Genomic DNA, 20,262 nt, shown 5'->3' with positions numbered 1-20,262 from the left:
ATCAATTGGTGTCACCTGGGTTGATGGTTCAGGTCCCACAAAAGCAAAGCTGTCCTCTGCAATCTACCTTAACTATGGGGTTCAGAGGAGGAGCCGGAGGTCACAGAGGAGAGCAGAGGGAAGTCGAGCTGCTCTCCAGCGTGTGAAGATATTCCTGCAGACTGAGCTCTACCTCAGCAGCGGCTTATTAACGAGTGACTTCAACATCACGTCTATAACGAGCAATCCGTGCCAAACGGCTCACACATGCACGCACACAGACACACACACACACACACACACACACACAATGATGCTGAACTTGTTATTTTTTACCAGCAAATGCAATTCCGTAGTGTGAGCAGGTTGGTGTCGTTGTCGCAGAACACGGGGGAGACAACAAGGGCCAGTTTGTTGGTGAAACTGCCGACGGGTTTCCATGAGTCCTGGCTCATATGAGCATGACTCATCTGACACGAGCTCTCGTTGAGAATGAGCTGAAATCGAGTTTCTGTTGTAACCGCCCTCATATATAATCATGCAATCTGTCTCTGTCTGTCTGTCTGTCTCTCTGTCTCTCTGTCTCTGTTTATCTGCTCTCTCTCTCTCTGTCTCTCTGTCTCTGTCTCTCTGTCTCTATCTCTCTGTCTCTCTCTCTCTCTGTCTCTCTGTCTCTCTCTCTCTCTGTCTCTCTGTCTCTGTCTCTCTCTCTCTCTCTGTCTCTCTGTCTCTCTATCACAGCCTACTTCATGGACCTCCATGCCAAATCGGAGCGCTCCCTGCAAGACACGCTGTCCCCCCTGGGTGCAGTGTACTCCCAGAACGTGCGCCTGTACACCGACCTGTACGCTGACCTGCGGCGCTACTACCGAGGCTCCGCCCTCAACCTGGACGAGACCGTCTCTGAGTTCTGGTTCCGGCTCCTTGAGGTGGCGTTCAAGAACGCAGCCGCTGCAAAGGTTCTTACTGCTGCATGCTGTTGACAGCCCCAGTGTGACATCATGTCAAAACAAATACATTGACACCCGTACAGTATGTAACATATAACACAAATCGTGAAATATGAATGTCTATAATGGTAATTATAATAATGATAATAAAATGTGTGTACATTTTCCCACTGCAACCAACCCTTTTGTTCAAAAGGATTTGAAAGTTTTAGAGTCTAAAGAATATATAAAACCCCTTCCTCCTTGAGCGTGTCGGGTAAAGCCCAGGCTTTGTCACAGAGGGGATTATGTTATCGGTTGGGGGCAGTGAAGTGGAGACCCTCTACATTTATGACTTTACATTTGATTTATATTTAATCTTGTTTTCCATGGGCCTCTGTTGTTGGACAGGGTGGGGCACTGAAAAACGATTTCAATCAGAAGTGACTAGTAATTAAACTGAACCACATTTATTGACACATTTGGTGATTAGACACCATCCAATGATTCCTCATGGGGACGATGGACCGTGAAGTACGCCGGGATGTGCTTCCCCCCTGATGGTGTCTAGACGCTGGGGGTGGAGGTGTGACTATGGACGGAGTGCCTCGGCCCTGGGGCCCTGGAGGGGGAGAGGATGGAGGAGGAGGGCTGCGACGAGGCTCAATGAAAACAACAGAATGAACGAGCGCGAATGAGAGCGGGAATCTAGAGCTATGAGAAACAGAAGGGGAACGCCGAAGGGGAACGCCGTCTTCCTGTTTGCAATGCTTTAGCTCCATTGCAAAACGACCCAACGGTCCTCACTTTAACTGGCTCCCTCCACCCCCCCCATGTCTTGCAGACGAGCCTATCGGAGGAGTACCTGGAGTGTGTCGCCAAGCAGCGAGACGTCCTGCGACCGTTCGGCGAGGCGCCGCGCGACATGAAGGCCAAGGTGACGCGGGCCTTCGTCACGGCGCGCTCCTTCGCCCAGGGTCTGTCCGTCGCCGGAGAGGTGGTCAAGAAGGTGTCCCAGGTCTGTGTGTGTGTGTGTGTGTGTGTGTGTGTGTGTGTGTGTGTGTGTGTGTGTGTGTGTGTGTGTGTGTGAATGTGTTATTAAAACCGTAAAAGCTGATTTTTGCTTTCGGAATGTTTATTTTTGTTTGCAATGCAAAAGGTTTTGCACTCGGCATGAAGAGAAAAATCTACCTCCATATTGATGAGGCTTGACTGGCCGTGGGGTAGTGAGTCAGTGTGTACCAGAATTTGAGGGAGAGTGTGTGTGTGTGTGTGTGCGCGTGTGGGTGTGTGTGTGGGTGTGGTTGTGTGTTGATGCTTGAGTGTCTGGATTAATTCCCAGTAAATCAGATATGACAGGCACACCCTAACTGCCACAGAAAATGTTGCCACAACCTCAACCTTGAAAAAACAATACAGCCTCCATCCCAGAATAATAACCAACATTTCACGTGAATGTCGTCATGGTATTATCTATCGTCCATTTAATGTAAAGTCAGCCAGTCTTCTGCATTATAATTGATTTTGTGTCGATCCCTGACTATGTTTCTAAACATGATGTGTGTGAAATGTGTATGCTTGCTGTTTGTTGTCATTCTTTGTTGCCATGCACACGAGACAAAAAATAACAAGCCTTTACATGGTGGGAAAAGTATCCTCCCTACTCTTCATGTATTTGTAGCTCTCTCTCTCTCTCTCTCTCTCTCTCTCTCCCTCTCAATCAATCAATCATCAAACATGCAGGGAGAGGAAGACCTTTGTTGACCTTATTATGTAGCATGCCGACATTTTATTCAAAGGATTTCTTTCTCCAAGGAAGGTTAAAAAATGTCATCTCTTTTTCTCGCCCTCTCTGTCTTAATACCTCTCTCTCTCTCTCTCTCTCTCTCTCTCTCTCTCTCTCTCGGCTCTCTCTCTCTCTCTCTCTCTCTCTCTCTCTCTCTCTCTCACTCACTCTTCCCCTCTCTCTCTCTCTCTCTCTCTCTCTCTCTCTCTCTCTCTCTCTCTCTCTCTCTCTCTCTCTCTCTCTCTCACTCACTCTTCCCCTCTCTCTCTCCCTCTCTCTCTCTCTCTCTCTCTCTCTCTCTCTCTCCCCCCCCCCCCCCAGGTGTCCCTGAGCCCGGAGTGCGAGAGGGCCCTGATGAAGCTGGTCTACTGCCCCCACTGCCGCGGCCTGCCCTCCGCCAAGCCCTGCCTTAACTACTGCTCCAACGTCATGAAGGGCTGTCTGGCCAATCAGGCCGACCTGGACGCAGAGTGGCAGAACCTCATTGGTGAGGCTGACCAACCAATTAAGCGTAGAGACCATTGCTGAAGAGAGAATGTGTGAATGAATTTGAATATATTACTGGGTTGTGCAGCAGTAACATGAGATGGTACCCATCTATCAATAATCCCATCCCCAACATCCACAATGTCCCACCAAACCATCTCTGCACTCTAGTGATGTGCATCTGAAATTACTATAAGGCATCTACAAGACTAATTAGGGAATAGTAATGGCTATATCTTATATAATGAATGTATTGCGAGGAGTTAGTGATTGCTAAAGTAGCCACTAAACCCAGGTATGGCTGGTGAAGGCCAGGAGATAATCGTTTGTCTCCTATGCCGTTTAGACACTTTGCTCCAGGTGGCTTCCAGCTTCAGCACAGAGCCCAGTGTGGACGTAGTCCTCTCCTCCATCCCTGCACGCATCTTCGAGGCCGTGGGCTACCTTCAAGACAGCATGGACACTTTCACTGCCAAGGTACAACATTAGGTGGATCTTCACCATCTGTGCTCTTCTCACATTTTTTGTTGAATCAATGTATTAGCTATTATGCTAGAGAATATGATAATATGTCATTCAGTTTTGTCAGACACGATTAAAAACACAAAAAAACTATCATCGACTGAGTCGGAGGTCACAAGCGCAGCCACGGAGCTCTTTGGCTGAAACACGACTCAAGGGGGACGCCTAGTGGCCATTTGGATACATTACAAGTAAAGAATCCAAACGTTTTTTGCAGTTAAACAAACGACTAAAACCTGATGTGTTTGTATGTATTTCTCACTGTAGGTGTACCAGATGTGTGGAGCCCTGGATGAGTCCGGAACCGGGAGCCCCCCCTCTCAGGAGCAGCAGAGGAAGAAAGGGGCTTCTCTCACAGCCCACCCAACAGCCGGCCTCCTGCTGGAGGTGCAGGTGAGCAAACGGAGCCTACACACATATACATGTAGGTTATATATAGGAGGAAATACAGGATCTATACATGTAGGTTATATATAGGAGGAAATACAGGATCTATACATGTAGGTTATATATAGGAGGAAATACAGGATCTATACATGTAGGTTATATATAGGAGGAAATACAGGATATATACATGTAGGTTATATATAGGAGGAAATACAGGATCTATACATGTAGGTTATATATAGAAGGAAATACAGGATCTACACATGTAGGTTATATATAGGAGGAAATATAGGATATATACACGTAGGTTATATATAGGAGGAAATATAGGTTTTATACATATAGGAGGAAATATAGGATATGTACATATAGGTTATATATATAGGAGGTAATATAGGTTATATATATAGGAGGAAATATAGGTTATATATATAGGAGGAAATATAGGTTATATATATAGGAGGAAATATAGTATATGTACATATAGGATATATACATATGAGGAAAAATAGGATGTATACATATAGGAAGAAATATAGGATATATACATATAGGACGGCTTATGGGATGTACACAAATGGGAAGATACATAGTATAAATATGTGTAGAAAGAAATAGGTTATATAGGTTATATATAGGTTATATAGGTTATATATATATATATATATATATATATATATATATATATATATATATATATATATATATATATATATATATATATATATACATATAGGATATACACATATAGGATATACACATATAGGAGGCACATATGATCTGCACATATAGGGACATGGTAGTTCACACACAACACAGAGGCATTGACCTGAAAGGCCTCTCCCTGACCCAGGTGTCGGATCTGTCCAGTAAGCTGAGGGAGATGCAGCAGTACTGGGTACAGCTCCCTGCTGCGCTCTGCAGCAAGCTGGCCTCTTCCAGCAGCTCCAGCCAGGACAAGTGCTGGAACGGCATGGCCAAGGCCAGGTGGGTGACCGGCCTCCCTCTGAACTGGATACAGCAAATGATACGATCACAGCAGCAGCACAGGCGTGTAGTCATGCATCGTACTGAGAAAACAGACTCAAGAGCAGTTCAGTCTGACTATAATGTATGCATGCATCCCTTAGTGAGGGCACATACTGATAGACATAGGCTGCACATAATGATGTGTTATTTCCAGTAGTGCAAAATGGATTGCGGAAAAACTGTTGATAGATGAAAAGTAAAATTAGCACACAGCAGCAAGTTAAATAGCACTATTTAAGGCTTTAAGTTGGGTGTCGAAATTCACTGTCAATTTCAGTAATTGCTCCTAGGCTTAATGCACCACTTCACCAGTAGGTGGCAGAGAATCACACATTAACGGTTTCTCTTACGTGTGTCTGTGTGTTTGCGTGTGTGTGTGTGTGTGTGTGTGTGTGTGTGTGTGTGTGTGTGTGTGTGTGCGTGTGCGTGCAGTGGGTTATGGGAGTATTAAAAAACTGTGTTGAAGAACAAAGACAGAGCTATAGTCGCGTCTGGGAGTAATCAGTCCAGCCGTGATTCCCTTGAAAATGGCGGCCGCTGGGTTAATGCGTGGGTACCGCCTATATACCTCTGGGACCGCGGGTTATTATTGTAGCTGCAGCAACAATGAGACAATAGTTTACCATATAATGGTGACAAGCCTGATGATGAGGAATTAAGTTTGTGTGTGTGTGTGTGTGTGTGTGTGTGTGTGTGTGTGTGTGTGTGTGTGTGTGTGTGTGCGTGCGTGCGTGCGTGTGTGTGTGTGTGTGTGCAAAGATGCATTGGATATTTGTATGGAACCCATTTTGTATTTATAGTTTGCTTTCATTCCCCTACCCCCTCCCCCCTTACTTCAGGTACCTTCCAGAAGTGATGGGTGATGGGCTGGCCAATCAGATCAACAACCCTGAGGTAGACATTGACATCACCAAGCCAGACATGACTATCCGACAGCAGATCATGCAGCTCAAAATGATGAGCAACAGGCTGAAGAACGCACTGGATGGCAACGATGTGGACTTCCAGGACGCGAGTATGTCTCTGTTTTATCTATATATATTTATATAATGTATATTAGATATATATTTGATATTATATATATTTATAATAATATATCTATAATTACATATTTGAATCATACAAGATTCAAAGGGGATTTACATACACACTGATAATAGTGAATTGATATTATTCAAGTTCTGCAAATGAGACATTGGGAACGGCACTTTATACCAAACAAATGCTCTGTATTTATATGCCAAAATTATCTCCCCAACACGATAAATGAAGTCAGCTGCTCGGCATACAGGGCCAAACGTGCCTTCACCAGCTGTCAAAAGATTGTCTCTTAGAGCTGGATGCCCATAACTGGTGGTATAAATCAACGTTAAATCAGTTTCTATTACACACAGCACAGGTGTTACTCTATCATATGATCATTAATTAATGCAACACATTTTCACTCGATTGTATGCTAATGTAGCCTATGTCTGCAGCTATGCTCAAAACGGAACAACAAAATATGATTTGTTATATAGTATCAAGTAAAAAAAAAAAAAATATGGCACATTTTTATGACTTTTTCTATACTTTTCTCTATTTGTACGTGATGATTCAGGTGATGACATCAGCGGCTCCGGCAGTGGGATGTGCCAGACGGGGCACTGTGCCCGGAGCAGGCCAGGCGGCTACCCGCCTGATAACAACCGGGTGCGAGCCGGCGCTGAACCACAGGGCCGCCTCTGCAGAATCCTAATCCTATTCCCATTGGCTGTGCTGCTGCTTCTGCGATGATGGACAGATGTTGCCTCCTCTAAGACTGAGTTCCAGCACTACGGTGGAACCATGGGAAGGACCTTTTGGAAATGGACCAAGAATTACGCAGACCTTTAGCCCCTAAAAAGGGGAAAAGGAAGAATGAGCTCATTTCTGTTCTTATCGTAGAACATGGCAAAACCCCTTTTCTGTGTCATTGTGTGTGTCTGTGTTTGGTGAGATTCAGTAACGTTGAGCTGGTCTTTTGCTTCTGCTGTCTCTTAACATTGTTTAAAAAAGGATTGAGATGAAAGAGAAGAACAGGAGGAGTAAGAGTAAGGTTTGTAAATTGATCACGGACTATAGTAATGATGTGAAGAGTATCATGTGTGATGGTTGGATTTACCTTGCCTGATGTAATGATGCTCACATTGAACACTGATAGTGATGTTCGGTTACATGGCCGGGAAGCTGTAATTCCGAAAAAAGAAAAGAACTTCCCCTACTCATCCAATGTTTCACTTTTGAGGATCTTTTGAGATTTGATGAAGAGACCGTTTCTGATCAATACTACCAAGGGCACAACAGCACCAATGTGCACTGAATGTTGCAGACTTGGTCCTTCCTGCAAAAATGATGTTTCCATGGAGCCGATGCATGAGCCTGCCCTGGACTAACTGTGCTACCATTGGACAATCTGAACCAATACAGCTGCCTTATTCTGGCTATCTGTTGGAGAGTTTGATTTCACCTGATTCATTCTGTGTACAGTACGTACAATGTTGTTTTTTAGTTTTGGCATTGTAAGCTCAGACCTTTTGTGTAGATGAGTAAAACGTTTCGCGTATCGGTGAACCCTTAGTGGGATTTCTTTGAGAAATCACACTTTTCTGTACACAGGTGACTTCTGGCTAATGGTATTCGGGCACACGTCCCACATGAGAATGTATCTGAAATATTGCTGTCAAATTGCCCGGACCTTTGGCCTTTTCTTGACACAACTGAATGTTGACAACAATATTCAAAGCTCTTATTACTGCAAATTAGCAATTTGATCAAATCAAACTGCAACCCTGCAAATGAAAACTGCACAGTATTTCATATTTGACGCCTAAAAGCATGGATTTTTCGTTCAATCAGGAACCTGTTTCATTGGATGAGGACCAGCAATCTCAAACCAAAACCGAAAACCATTTGAAATATTACACTTTTATACATTTCTCTCTTTGACCTATACTATGCTGGAAAGACATGCGCACAGCCATGCTTGAGACAATGCACAACATTTCAAGGAGCATGGAAAATCTGTCACATTCACATTTTATAAGAAGGAATTCAGGGTTTTACAGGCCATAAACAATTAACCTTACTTTGCACTTCCAGGTAAACGTGAAGCTCTTTATATCCACACTCAAATATCCAGCCCCAAATATGAATGCTTTCAATGGGGCCACACGTGGTTGCATCTATAAAGCTGGTGTTTAAACGATTAGGCATAATCAATTACACAGTTCATGTATTAAAAGCTCTTCTTTAGCGTTTCGATTTCAGCACATCTGCATGCAGGGCCTGTTATGTTCTTACTCCATTCGTTCATTGTTCTTTTATTTCAAGTCTAATTAAGGTTTTAAAATTAATTAACGTTAATCCTTCTATGGAGGTTCCAGTAGAACGATAGATGTTTATAAGACAGACCTGACCTTGATTCTACGTTCACTGTCTATCCCTACGTGTCCTACTACCACAGTATTGCCTGACAAACGTGAGGCCTTCAACACCACGATATACCTGTGAGGTTCACAGGACCACAGTGGGCTAGCACTAAGGTGATCATGCACACACGCACATGCACGCACACGAAGGCGCGCACACACACACACACACACACACACACACACACACACATACACAGTCACTGCTGATGGAAATGTAGATACATTCACTCTCATATCTGTTTGTTTCTTGCCTGTCTTTAAAGATGTTGATAATAATAAAAATTGCTATTTGTGTCCAGTGGAATAACTACATGTGATTATCATCAACATTGGTTTCTCAAGGGATTTCAAACATGACTTGATTGATATAGCATTCATTGGGATTATGTAGAGTTTATTCAATGGCTAACTGTAACATAGAATCACTAACCTCTTCACAGATAAAATTATTTAAATCAGTGGGAAGGGTTTTGTTTTTGGTATCGTCAGGAGTAATTTTTGTAAATTGAGACCAAAACCAAACACACAAATCCGTATAACAGAGTATTCAGTGTATATAACACACTGATAGAACATAACGATCTAACCATCTACTCAGCTGAAAATACACACTGCCCAGCAGAACTCTTCAATGTATTGTATGAAATATTTGAATAAAAGATACGGATAGAAATAGATCTCTGTCTTGAATAAAATTGTGCTTATTGTAAGTACGTGTAGTAGTTGAAACAGCATCTGGAAACAATGGTTTACACTTAGACAGTGAGGGGTTCTATAATGTCTACCGCTAGATGTCACTGTTAACCCACATTCAGCATGCAGGAGAGGCTTGGCCATTGGGCGTTCTGTTTGGGTCAGGTGGAAAGGGATGGCTGATTGGTTTCGGATCTGCCGTACTGTCTCCTGATTGGACAAAAGGTGTGAAAGAAGAGAATATGTGAAAATGCATCCCTATTCAAGTAAGTCTCTCTCTCTCTCTCTCTCTCTCTCTCTCTCTCTCTCTCTCTCTCTCTCTCTCTCTCTCTCTCTCTCTCCCTCCCTGTCTCCTATCCCACGGCACAATCCTCCACCGCATGCTTCAGTTCAGTCCCTTCTGAGTCGCCGGTGCGGTAGATGCTTTCTTGAGACGCGGATTGAGATGTGACTTCAAACGGTGGAATACGACGTCGTTCCATCCTAGCTTTGAGGGTTTTCCCCCCCCCCCCCCCACCTATTTTCTTACGAGGATACTTGAAGTGGAGAAGCGGGAGATGGCTGTCGCCTCGCCCGCCACCTGGGCTGCGGTGGCACTGTGCGTGATGTCTACGGCGTATGCGGTGGAAGGTAGGCGAGGGGGTATGTGGCTCAGGAAGTAGACTGGGTTGACTTGTAAACGAAAGGTTGATAGTCCGATCCCCGGCTCCTCCTACCTGAGTGTCGAGGTATCCCTGGGCAAGACACCTCACCTTGACTGCTCCCGACGAGCGGGCTGTCGCCTTGTATGGTAGACACCGCCGTCGGTGTGTGTGTGTGTGTGTGTGTGTGTGTGTGTGTGTGTGTGTGTGTGTGTGTGTGTGTGTGTGTGTGTATTCATGAATGGTTGAATGTTGGTTCATATTGTAAAGAGCTTTGAGGGGCCACTGGTGAGAAAAGCGCTGTAAAAATGTATTAATGTATGGGTAATATATGGACGGCTATACGCGGATCTCCAGACGGAACATTGGCTGTCATCTCAACAAGGCTTAACAATTGCTGCCTTAGCACTATACATTTAAAGTAGACTTTGTATCATTCTCTGCATCTCCCTCTCGACTTGGTGTCTCTGTAGGCAGTGGCCCCCGCCCAAACAGGCCATACTTTTTGGGGGAAATTTGAACCTGAATTATCGTCAACATTTTGAAAAAACGCTGATCGCAATATAAACCATCAATCGTCTTTCTTGTTAAATAGGCAAATCATCAAGCCTCTATAAGTCAAATTGCATTAGTGCTCAGATACGTTTCCCACGTTTCATGGAGAAGAAACAAAAAAAAACCGTTAAATTCAACTGCATGGTGTCACTCCGAAAGCCACATTGCTTTGCAATACGATTTCTTCGATGGAGATGCACGCGTACACCTCCCATGTCCCCGGAGTGCTAAAGTGGATCATAATTATAGCTCACAGGTGTTCAGTCTCTCCGTGCGCTCCCTTGCTTGCCGCTCCCTCGGGTTTGAGCGATGCATTAGCCTCCGCTGGGTTTCAATGGGGCGCGTAATGCCAAGCAGCAGCGTGCGTCACGCACACCAGACTGCCTTGAGAAGCAGCGCTATTTGATACTGCAATATATGTTGAAAATGCAAACATATGGAAGTAAATGGTCTGCTAGTCCAAGATTGATGAATATAATTGACTCTCTACAACCATGTTGACACCCTGCCACACGTTCCAGAACATGGCTCTGGGATCAAGATGTTTGTCTCGCACATGACATGACACGTGGGACGAGTGTGTCAGTGTGTATTTGTGCACGTCTGTGTGCGTGTGCTTGTGTAGTATTACCTGTCACACCCTTTTACATAAATGCAGATTTTACATTATACAGAACACAAATACATACACATGAGTTTGCACAGACAAACAGACAGACAGACAGACAGACAGACACACACACAGACACACACACACACACACACACACACACACACACACACACACACACACACACACACACACACACACACACACACACACACACACACACATGCCTTAAGCCATGCCATGTCAGCTTATGTTTAAAACATGTTGTTTCTATATTCATACAATGAGAGGTTTTCAATGTGACAGAGATGAGCTGGGGAAACGGCAGGAGAAGGCCCCAACCATCTCCACTGTAGTCCTTAACCTTCAAACCCTCTGCTCCTCTCCTCATCCTCCTCAGAGCTGTCACCCTCACTATGCAATATTCATCACTGTCTGCAACACACCCACTTTCTGTTCTTAGAGTTTGGTGTTTGGTGTTTGGTTTGTTAGATGTGTGCTTCCCGCTAAGGGACAAAGACACTGAGAGTTGTGTTTATTACTCCTGAGTTTTGATTGCTTCATTTATTTTTAGAATAGCTATATATACGTGTTGTTTTTGTTGAACGCTGCGAGGAGCCTGCTGAATGAAATGCAGAGGTTTTCATGTAGACAGAGTTCAGGGGTGACTTTTTGGCACGCATCGGTTTCTGAGGCAGAGTTTCCTCCTTTCATATGGGAAGGAAGACAAGATCACTTTTGATCAATGCGGAGGCAGGTCTATCTGGATTACAGCAAAACTTTTGACGGTGGAGCAAACAAGCTTGGAAGAATGCTCCACTCTGTGATGTCGTATCTGGGCTTGGAACGTTCCCAAGCTTACTTTCTTGAATTAATCAAGTATGTTTTCAGCTTGCAAATGCTTGTAAGTGCAAAACATTTCTTCCAGGCTTTGACAACTGTGTTTTTTCAGACCTTCATTACTGCCATTTATCTGCCTTCATAGCAATGTTGCATGCCTTCCATTGCTGCCATGGTAAATAAATCTTTAAATCGATTAGACTTTACTGCCCGGCTGAGCTTTACAAAAGAGTTTGCTGCATAAGATTGGTTGGTCATACCCTCTTGCATATGCCCTGACTATTGAAGGGCTTTCACACATTTATTTGCTTTTCCCATCTCATGAGCGTCAGTTCAATTAGTATGCATTCCGGATGAGAAAGGCCAATGAGCCCCCACTGTATACAGATGGCTTTGGCTTGAAATCTGTCCGCAATATTGATTAACTTTTTCAAAATGCTAGGCTAGACAGTAACTTCCACTGCCCTTTTGTTTGTGACACTTCTTCTGTCTGTGCTACTATGGGACTAAGGGATCTTAAACAAAAGCTCATTGTGTTGTTTGCAGATTTCAGAATAGTCGTATTGCCTTTAATTATGAGTAATATTATATTCAATATTATTCAATTTTCAACCCAGGCCTCCTTCCAAAAAAGAGTAAAAGGCATCAGCTCGTCAAAAGGCAACATTGTGTTCTATAATGTGATATAATTTAATATCATATATTACACTATAATATCTTAAAGTAGAATATTTTATTATATACCAACATCATATCATAATATCTATATTTAATAGTACATGCTTGATATTGTTATTTGGGTTTTTGTTCTTATTTTGCTCATGTCCTGTGGGTAGCTGTTGTATTACCTTTTCTTTTTCATAGGTGAGCCTGCTTCCGGGTGTCTTATAGCTAAGCATATGATTGAGCATAATGGTCCATTATTCATTAGCTTGTTGGAGTGGGCATTAGGCCAGAGCCTGCAGGGTGCTGCTGTGGGCATATGGCCTCACAGATAGCCATGCAGGAGGGCTTTGTCTGCCTTCCAGGAAAACAGGCAGGGTGAGAACACACACGCACACTCACACACACACACACACACACACACACACACACACACACACACACACACACACACACACACACACACACACACACACACACACACACACACACACCTGAACACACACAAACACACACACACACACACACCTGAACACAAACACACACACTGGCACACATAGCCACTGTCTTGTATGAATGGATCATTTTGCAAACACATATAAACTTGTTTATGAGCATACAGCCACACATATTACACACACACACAGACAAGTAGAACTGGAAAAAAGCTTTGCTCTTAAGAGTGAACTGTATGGATTTTTTTGTCAATAAATGTCTGGTCTCTCGCGACTAGTCAGTGCTTTATTAGGTGTCGGAAAGCTTATAAAACGACCTAGGCAATCCATTGAAAAACATTAAGCAATATTGAAATAGCTCAAACCCACTGCAATTTTGTTTGGGAGATTTTAATCCCTTCCTTGGTATTGTTTCAAATGTGATATATGATCCAAAAACACAAATTATTAGTAATGATTTAATCAGAATTCTGTATTCAATGAATTCAGCCATTTATGCCCCCGGAATGATTTCAGTTTAATATTCTTCCAAATATATAAATGTCTATCAGCTTCTCAAATGACAAGCATGCTTCCTCTTCCTTCTTCTCCATCACAAATCCTTGATGGGAGTCTTCTGATCATCTGGCCAATGTAGGGTGATGCAACTCGGAAATGGAAAGTTGTAATGGAAGTTAACCAATGTTTAGCACCAAGCCACCCGTTTGTCAGAATGGTTTGTCCAAGTGTTGTGACACCCAAGCTTAGTGCTGGGATGGGGTAACGTAACGTATATGGGGGCGAGCCGGAGGAGGCAGGGTGCAGCTGTTTGGTTGCAGTCCTGAAGGTAGAATCACTGGGAGAGAGGGCACATCGCTATGACAGACGGGTGAAACTACAGTGTGTGTGTGTGTGTGTGTGTGTGTGTGTGTGTGTGTGTGTGTGTGTGTGTGTGTGTGTTGCTATGTGGGTCGCGAAAGTCAAGTGACTGAGACAGTGTCTAGTCAGCCACATTGCTCCGCCTCAACGGACAAACATGCACACAGACACACACACAGACACACACACAGACACACACACAGACAAGTGCATGCAGACACACACACTCACAGAAACAAAAACCGACAGGGCACCGATGATGATGAGTGCTCTGCCATCAAAGTGTCAGAGACAGCTCGGTTCAGTTTGGGGGGATGTATGTGATCGAGGGGAAAGTGGGCAGAAAAGTCACTGAGGAAAATACTGAGATAAAGAAGCCAGAAGAAAGGTGTCAGACAAGTTGAATACGTAATTGTCTTATTTTTACTGGCACCGATGCAACCTAGAAAAAGATGTCATGCACAGAACAAACAATCATGAACGCAACCATTTTGGTTGAAGTCTTGAGCTCTGTGTTCACGTGCTTAGCTTATATCATTGCTCTTTCAGGAAAAACAAACGGTATGAAATCACGAATGTTAACCTTGATTCTGACAATTGAGAACATTTGACACCCACCCAACGCAACAAACATTATGCATACTCACATAGTGGAAACGCAACGTGACCTCCAACCTAAACTACAGAATACATTGTTTGTATAGGTCGTCCAAAACGACCCATGTGAATGAATTTTCCCTCTGTCAACTGTTCGAAGAAACAGCCGTACGTCAAGGTTCTGTTTGCCGAAACATAGATGACAATTGTTATATCCTCAGCGGAAAAAGCAACAATTTAAGATAGTTGTGGCATACCATTTTTTATAATATTTAAATAATAATAATATAATATACAGCAATAATTGCGTTTTATTTTCGTTATCTTCAGTCATTGAATGTATATGATGTTGAGTTAGTTAGTTAATGCAATGTTTTCTATTATTGCCATGGTGATTCATATAGACCCTGCTGTCTCCGCACAGCCTGCATGTGGTTTGAATCATTGTTTCTGCCTTGTGTAACGTTCGTCATCTGACCGGCCATCATCATGACATCAGTTATGTAACTGATGATGTTCTTTCAATAATAACGTTGATTTTGGAGTGACACAGGGATGACATTTTATCTTCTTTGGGACATATTAGGAGGACAACGTGATTTTGCGCGGCAAACCCAGAGTTGATGTCCGCTTTGCTTCTGCCAAAAGATCCATTCCAAAGGTAAATTGTAGTCTTCTCCCAACCCAAAGCGCAGACGCTCCATCCCTGCTTGGTACACCTCACTGGTTGTATCTTGGATCTACGCAACAATCACCAAAGGCACTTTAAAATGTGGTAGGGCCATACACATGGCCTTTCCTTGAACTCTTTATTGATTACCTTTTCTTAAATGCAAAGTAACTGATAACACCAACAGATCAAATTGTTTGTGGCACTGGGGCCGCTATACGGATGTGAATGTAAGGCTTAAATCCTAGCAGGGATCACGAGAGGATGACAGACTCTGAATAATAGAACACATTGGTCCGGTTTTGGCTTCCATAATTGGCTGCTGTTTTCCAGATTAGATCGAGACAAAGACCTGCCAAGACACATGCAACGCTAGCATCTGTTTCGACCACCATGTACATGACTCTGGCTTTTCAGTTTTGTACAAGGGACATAACACTTTGAGTAGGCGACCCATTTAAAGCGAGCTGTATCATGGCGTGTATGTGTCCATCGGATGAACATTGTCTTAGCCAGAGGTTCACCCCTGTGGTAGAGGATATTTCTTCAGAAAGATAACCTAAACAGATTCACGCTGATAGTTTTCAGTGTCAGTTTCAGTGAATCATAGCAGCTGATGGCAGTTTCATAGCATGCTTGCTGTTTCAGTTCTGTGCGACTTGTTTTTGCTGCAGTGACTCCAGTAAAATCTAGGCCAAAAGATGTCTGGTACTAGCTAGACTATTTGACCTACATCTCTTTAAAGGAGCTTTGAATACTTCAGCAATAAGTGAAAATTATTCAGTGTGAACTTGAACTATTTATTTTGTTGCGTAATTCAGTTATCATTGATTCATTACAGCGCGCATTTAAGGTGTGCATCCTACATGCTCCTCCAACAAAATGTTCTCTTTGTCACTTACACACGATCCCATTAAAGCATAAGTCCGATTTGGGTAACATATTATTGTAACATCCAGTCATATGTTGAAGTAGACTAGTGCCCCTTCACCTTTTCCTTAAATAAGCTAATCCCTGTGTCTCATCAGGCCAGTTTCCCAGCCTGTGTCTCTCATCGTAGCAGTCCCACATTAAATGCCTCATAGCAAACACTCTTTTGGAAAAACACACAACACAAGCAAACAGATATACCTCCTTTTCCGTAAGAAGATACTGCAGGAACATCCTGCTGACGTTTGCTTCCCAGCAGCACTAGTGGAAGGAGGCTACTTAATGGCGGCATGGCGAAGAGAGGCTCGTCCTGGGAACAGAGCAGAAATTCAGGGCCAGCTGAAATGTTGTTCTTAACCATACCTATGCTTTAATCGTGCACCTCTCTGTGCATTTAGTCTTGCAATAAGCAACGACTACTTTGTTTGTGCGCAATATAATGTCCACAGACAATTTTAATAATTTTATCAAAAATGTGCCCTTTCATTTATCTCTCCAGACATTGCTGAGTTTATGTTAAAAACCATATCCATCCACCTTTCTACCACAATCAACGTGTAGCTTGGGCAATTATTCTTCCCCTGGTTAAACCACGTCTGTTGTCGGCTGTCTCACAACGGACGGCGGGTGTGAGAGGCAGGAGGGTGCATGTGAGCAGCAGAGTCAGCCAGGGGCTTTGTTGAGGTGTGAAAACAAAGAGTTTGTCTCTGAGGGTTTTGTGTGTGCGTTTTGGGCTGTGCCCGTGTGTGTGTGTGTGTTTGCGTGTGCATGTCTTTAGAGAAAGGAGATGCCAATTCATTGTTCGACTCCGTCCAGAAAACAAGACTTTCTCACTCCTTAGTTCTAAAGATAGAGGAGCCAGTGTTTGTTTTGTTTTCTAATATTGTCAGACCCGCACTCCAAGAGGGAATACGTTGTCATTTTTTATTTCATTTCAGGAACTTCAAGCCCCTCAGGTCTGGAGACACCATATGTTGCATTATATTAATAGTGACATACGCTTCCCATTGCAAGACCATTCTTCTTCCAAAAATCCACGCAATGTGTCAGGTTTCTTGTGAGACAATATCCTGAAATAGTGTAATGGTTCTCTGTTTGAAAAATAAATTGCTTTTCTGCTTGTGCGTGTGTGCGTGTGTGTGTGCGTGTGCGCGTGTGTATTAAATAAAGACTGACACAGTTAAGTGCTGATGTGTGACAGCTTGCTGGTGCTCTGTCGGGGCCCACCACACCCCACAACACGTCAACAAGCAGGAGGGAACACACCGCCCCCCGCTTGTTCCGACGTTCAGATGGAGGAGGTCTTTCATTAGAACCTCTTCTGCAAAATATGTTCAGTCTCTCTTGTTGCCACTGTTAATAACAACCCATGGTTTTTTGAAGCTAGGTACTACTTTTGGCCATAATTAGAAGTGAAATATTACAAATAGTATTCCATATTTAGTAAATTGTATTAATGAGCATGTATGGGTTAAGCTCGGGATGCAGACAGATCAACCCAGTTTCAAGCGACTTCGTGTTCATGCTCACTATATTAACCGATTGAATCATGTCCCGGTGCACGATGGTCCGACTTTTCTCGCGCTACACAGAATGTAAAACCGTGCAATTTGTATGGGAGCGTTCCTCAGACTTTTTCGTGCTAAACAGAAGGACATTCAATAACCTTCATAACCTTACAGTGGTTTCTGTCCACCTTAACTCACTCACATCTATATCTATAGTGTATCCCTGAAACGGGCTGGTCATGGGGCCATCCGCAACTCCTGGTGTGATTCTAGTTGCATGGTTGAGTCTGCCTTTTTGTGCTGATACAAAGTGTGTGTGCAGAGTGCTGAGTGGGTTGGTTTCCAGGCACCATGGTCAGCCCTCTCTTCAGCCCTTTATTGTTTTAACATAGGGGTGTCTGAATTGCTGAATACGTTCTCCTAAGCTAGCATCAGCCTGTTGTGAGTTTACTCTGGATAAATCCTCAACTTTTAAGTAAAAGTCAAAAGTCACAAAGTTAGGTTTCTCAATCGATTACATGTTGGAATAAGCTGATCGTCAGAAACTAGAGCATGGCTAACTCAAACTGACACATAATCACTCGGAGTTATGCACACTTTCACGATTATCACCGATTTCCTTGACTTCTAAAACTGCTTAAATTGGATTCAAATACCCGTTCTGAAGGGTAATTGAGGTCGGCCAACATTTATCGTGCACTTGCAGTTTCTCACTTTACTGCGCCATAAGTGCTCCATTTTTAGCATATGTTGCTGTAGTGGGACTCAAATTCCCCATGTTAGACAGTTTGTGCTGAACTCCATACATGCTCTGTGGGACCTCCTAGCAGACTGCACTGTGTGTGTGTGTGTGTGTGTGTGTGTGTGTGTGTGTGTGTGTGTGTGTGTGCGTGTGTGGGGTGAACGTTTGCACATATGTATGATCTGATATGTGTGTCTTTGCTGCTGTGTGAATTGTGCTGCCGACTGTGTTTTGCATTTTGTGATGCTATGCAGTGCTGCTGCAATAACTGATTGGTCGACAACTGTCTCTGCAGGAGGTATGGTGTTGAAGAGAGAATGTGTGTGTGTGTGTGGGTTTGTGAGTGTGTGTGTACCAATGTGGAACCCGACTTGGGTTTCCATGCCAATACCCTCTTAACCACCTGCAGTGTGACACCTAATTCTTTCTTTCTTTCTTTCACAAAGCTTTACACAGATGTATTGACCAGCCGCCATAGCACAGGCACTTAACAATGATAACCACACACACAGACACACACACACACACACACACCCACGCACACACACACACACACTCACACACTTAACAGATCCAAACTAAATTGCCTTCTGTGAAGGGTAGACCAATCTGTAGGGAAAACGCTCAGCCAATTAAAACTATGAACCTACCTTGCTTATCAGTCAACTACATGCACAGAATTCTCATGCACAGGCTGATTCTCTAACACACACACACACACACACACACAACTGCATGTAGCCATAAGACAGGTCCTAAATCAGTATCTGGGATAGAAATAGCTTTATGGGTCCCATGGGGCAAACAAGGGGCCCCTACTTCACATTTGACTGCTCCAATATGGAATAGATGTACCTGCTGTTTCCTGCTCCTTAACGGCGAATTGGTTCCGTTCAGCTGCTAGTAATGATTGTCAGCAGTGCGTGCAGGTTGAGGGGAGAGAGCACCACAACCCTGCACTCTCCCATATGGCAAAGATAATCAGGCTGATTGGTGAACACACGTTATCTCACGTAGGGAGGGGGCGCGGGGGGGGGGGGGGGGGGCGCGGAGGGGAGACGATAGGCCCTGTTGACATCGTGACCCCACCTTCTCCAGTCGCTGCATGCTAATGAGGACAAGTAGGTCTGTGCTGATAAGATGGTGTACTCCTCTGTACTGAATGCACCACTCCTGACTGGAGTAATTGGTGGAGATATGAGGCATCAAATTAGTATTTTCTTTATTATTCTCATTGATTTCACAGCTCAGTCCTGATGCCCACATATCTGATAATTACATTTTGGATATGTTATGCCTTCGATGTGTATTTTTTTGTCGCAGTGACACTCAGGTTTGACTTGTTGTTCGTCATGTTCCTCGAGCGATGCAATGTTCCGTCATTTTATGGTTTTGTTGTTTTTTTATTTTATTTTTTTAATTGTGATTCTGGTTTTGGAATCTGGTCTCAGGGTTGTCTCCTGAACCGCCTGAATCGCACAACAAATGTCTTTTTAATCGACAGATCATGCAATGTTGATTGCAAATTTTGTCACACACATGAAAAATTTAATCGGACATCCTCCAGGAATAGCCTGTGATTCATCGTCACCCAAGGGACCCGGGTGGTGTCTGAGGTTTGGCCGTAATGAGGGCCCTTCTGTCACCTGAAACAAGAACCCGAGGTGAAGGGGGCGGAAAGAAGGAGAACGAGGAACGCCACTAAAGTATGTGACGTGCGTGAGGGGGGAGGGGTGTGTGAAGAGGAGGAGGAGGAGGAGGAGGAGGAGAGATAATGAGAGACGGACCGATGGAATGAGAGCGTGCAGCAGGATGAGAGCGTTGAGTATCAAGGGGGTTGTTCGCCCGCGGCCGGCTGCTGGTGTGATGTTCTCATCTTCCCGTGTTGTCCTATAAAGGAGCTTGCTGCGTCAGGGTCGGGGCTGTCACT

The 20,262-nt window shown here is 43.8% G+C and overlaps 2 protein-coding genes across 2 annotated transcripts in view; both read left to right on the top strand.

Annotated features, from left to right (window-relative positions):
• The window catches only part of gpc1a (glypican 1a), a 26,934-nt gene extending 18,029 nt beyond the window's left edge, over nt 1-8,905 (top strand). Inside the window, exons 3-10 of the mRNA XM_079739242.1 lie at nt 721-938; nt 1,753-1,926; nt 3,016-3,181; nt 3,527-3,657; nt 3,970-4,095; nt 4,943-5,076; nt 5,958-6,133; nt 6,719-8,905. Coding sequence (XP_079595368.1) covers nt 721-938; nt 1,753-1,926; nt 3,016-3,181; nt 3,527-3,657; nt 3,970-4,095; nt 4,943-5,076; nt 5,958-6,133; nt 6,719-6,894 — 1,301 coding nt within the window. The 3' untranslated portion in view covers nt 6,895-8,905. The remainder of the gene's footprint in view (nt 1-720; nt 939-1,752; nt 1,927-3,015; nt 3,182-3,526; nt 3,658-3,969; nt 4,096-4,942; nt 5,077-5,957; nt 6,134-6,718) is intronic.
• Nucleotides 8,906-9,820: 915 nt separating this feature from the next.
• LOC307078046 (ephrin type-B receptor 1-like) overlaps nt 9,821-20,262 on the top strand; it is a gene marked incomplete at both ends in the record, with an annotated part of 42,721 nt that continues 32,279 nt past the window's right edge. The window contains one exon of the mRNA XM_079739624.1: nt 9,821-9,893. Coding sequence (XP_079595750.1) covers nt 9,821-9,893 — 73 coding nt within the window. The remainder of the gene's footprint in view (nt 9,894-20,262) is intronic.

This window comes from Pollachius pollachius (assembly GCF_949987615.1).
Source record: "Pollachius pollachius genome assembly, chromosome: 7".
In the NCBI taxonomy this organism is placed as follows: Eukaryota; Metazoa; Chordata; class Actinopteri; order Gadiformes; family Gadidae; genus Pollachius; species Pollachius pollachius.
Note: the sequence above shows the minus strand (reverse complement) of the source record. Positions and strands in the feature narration are given on the sequence as shown.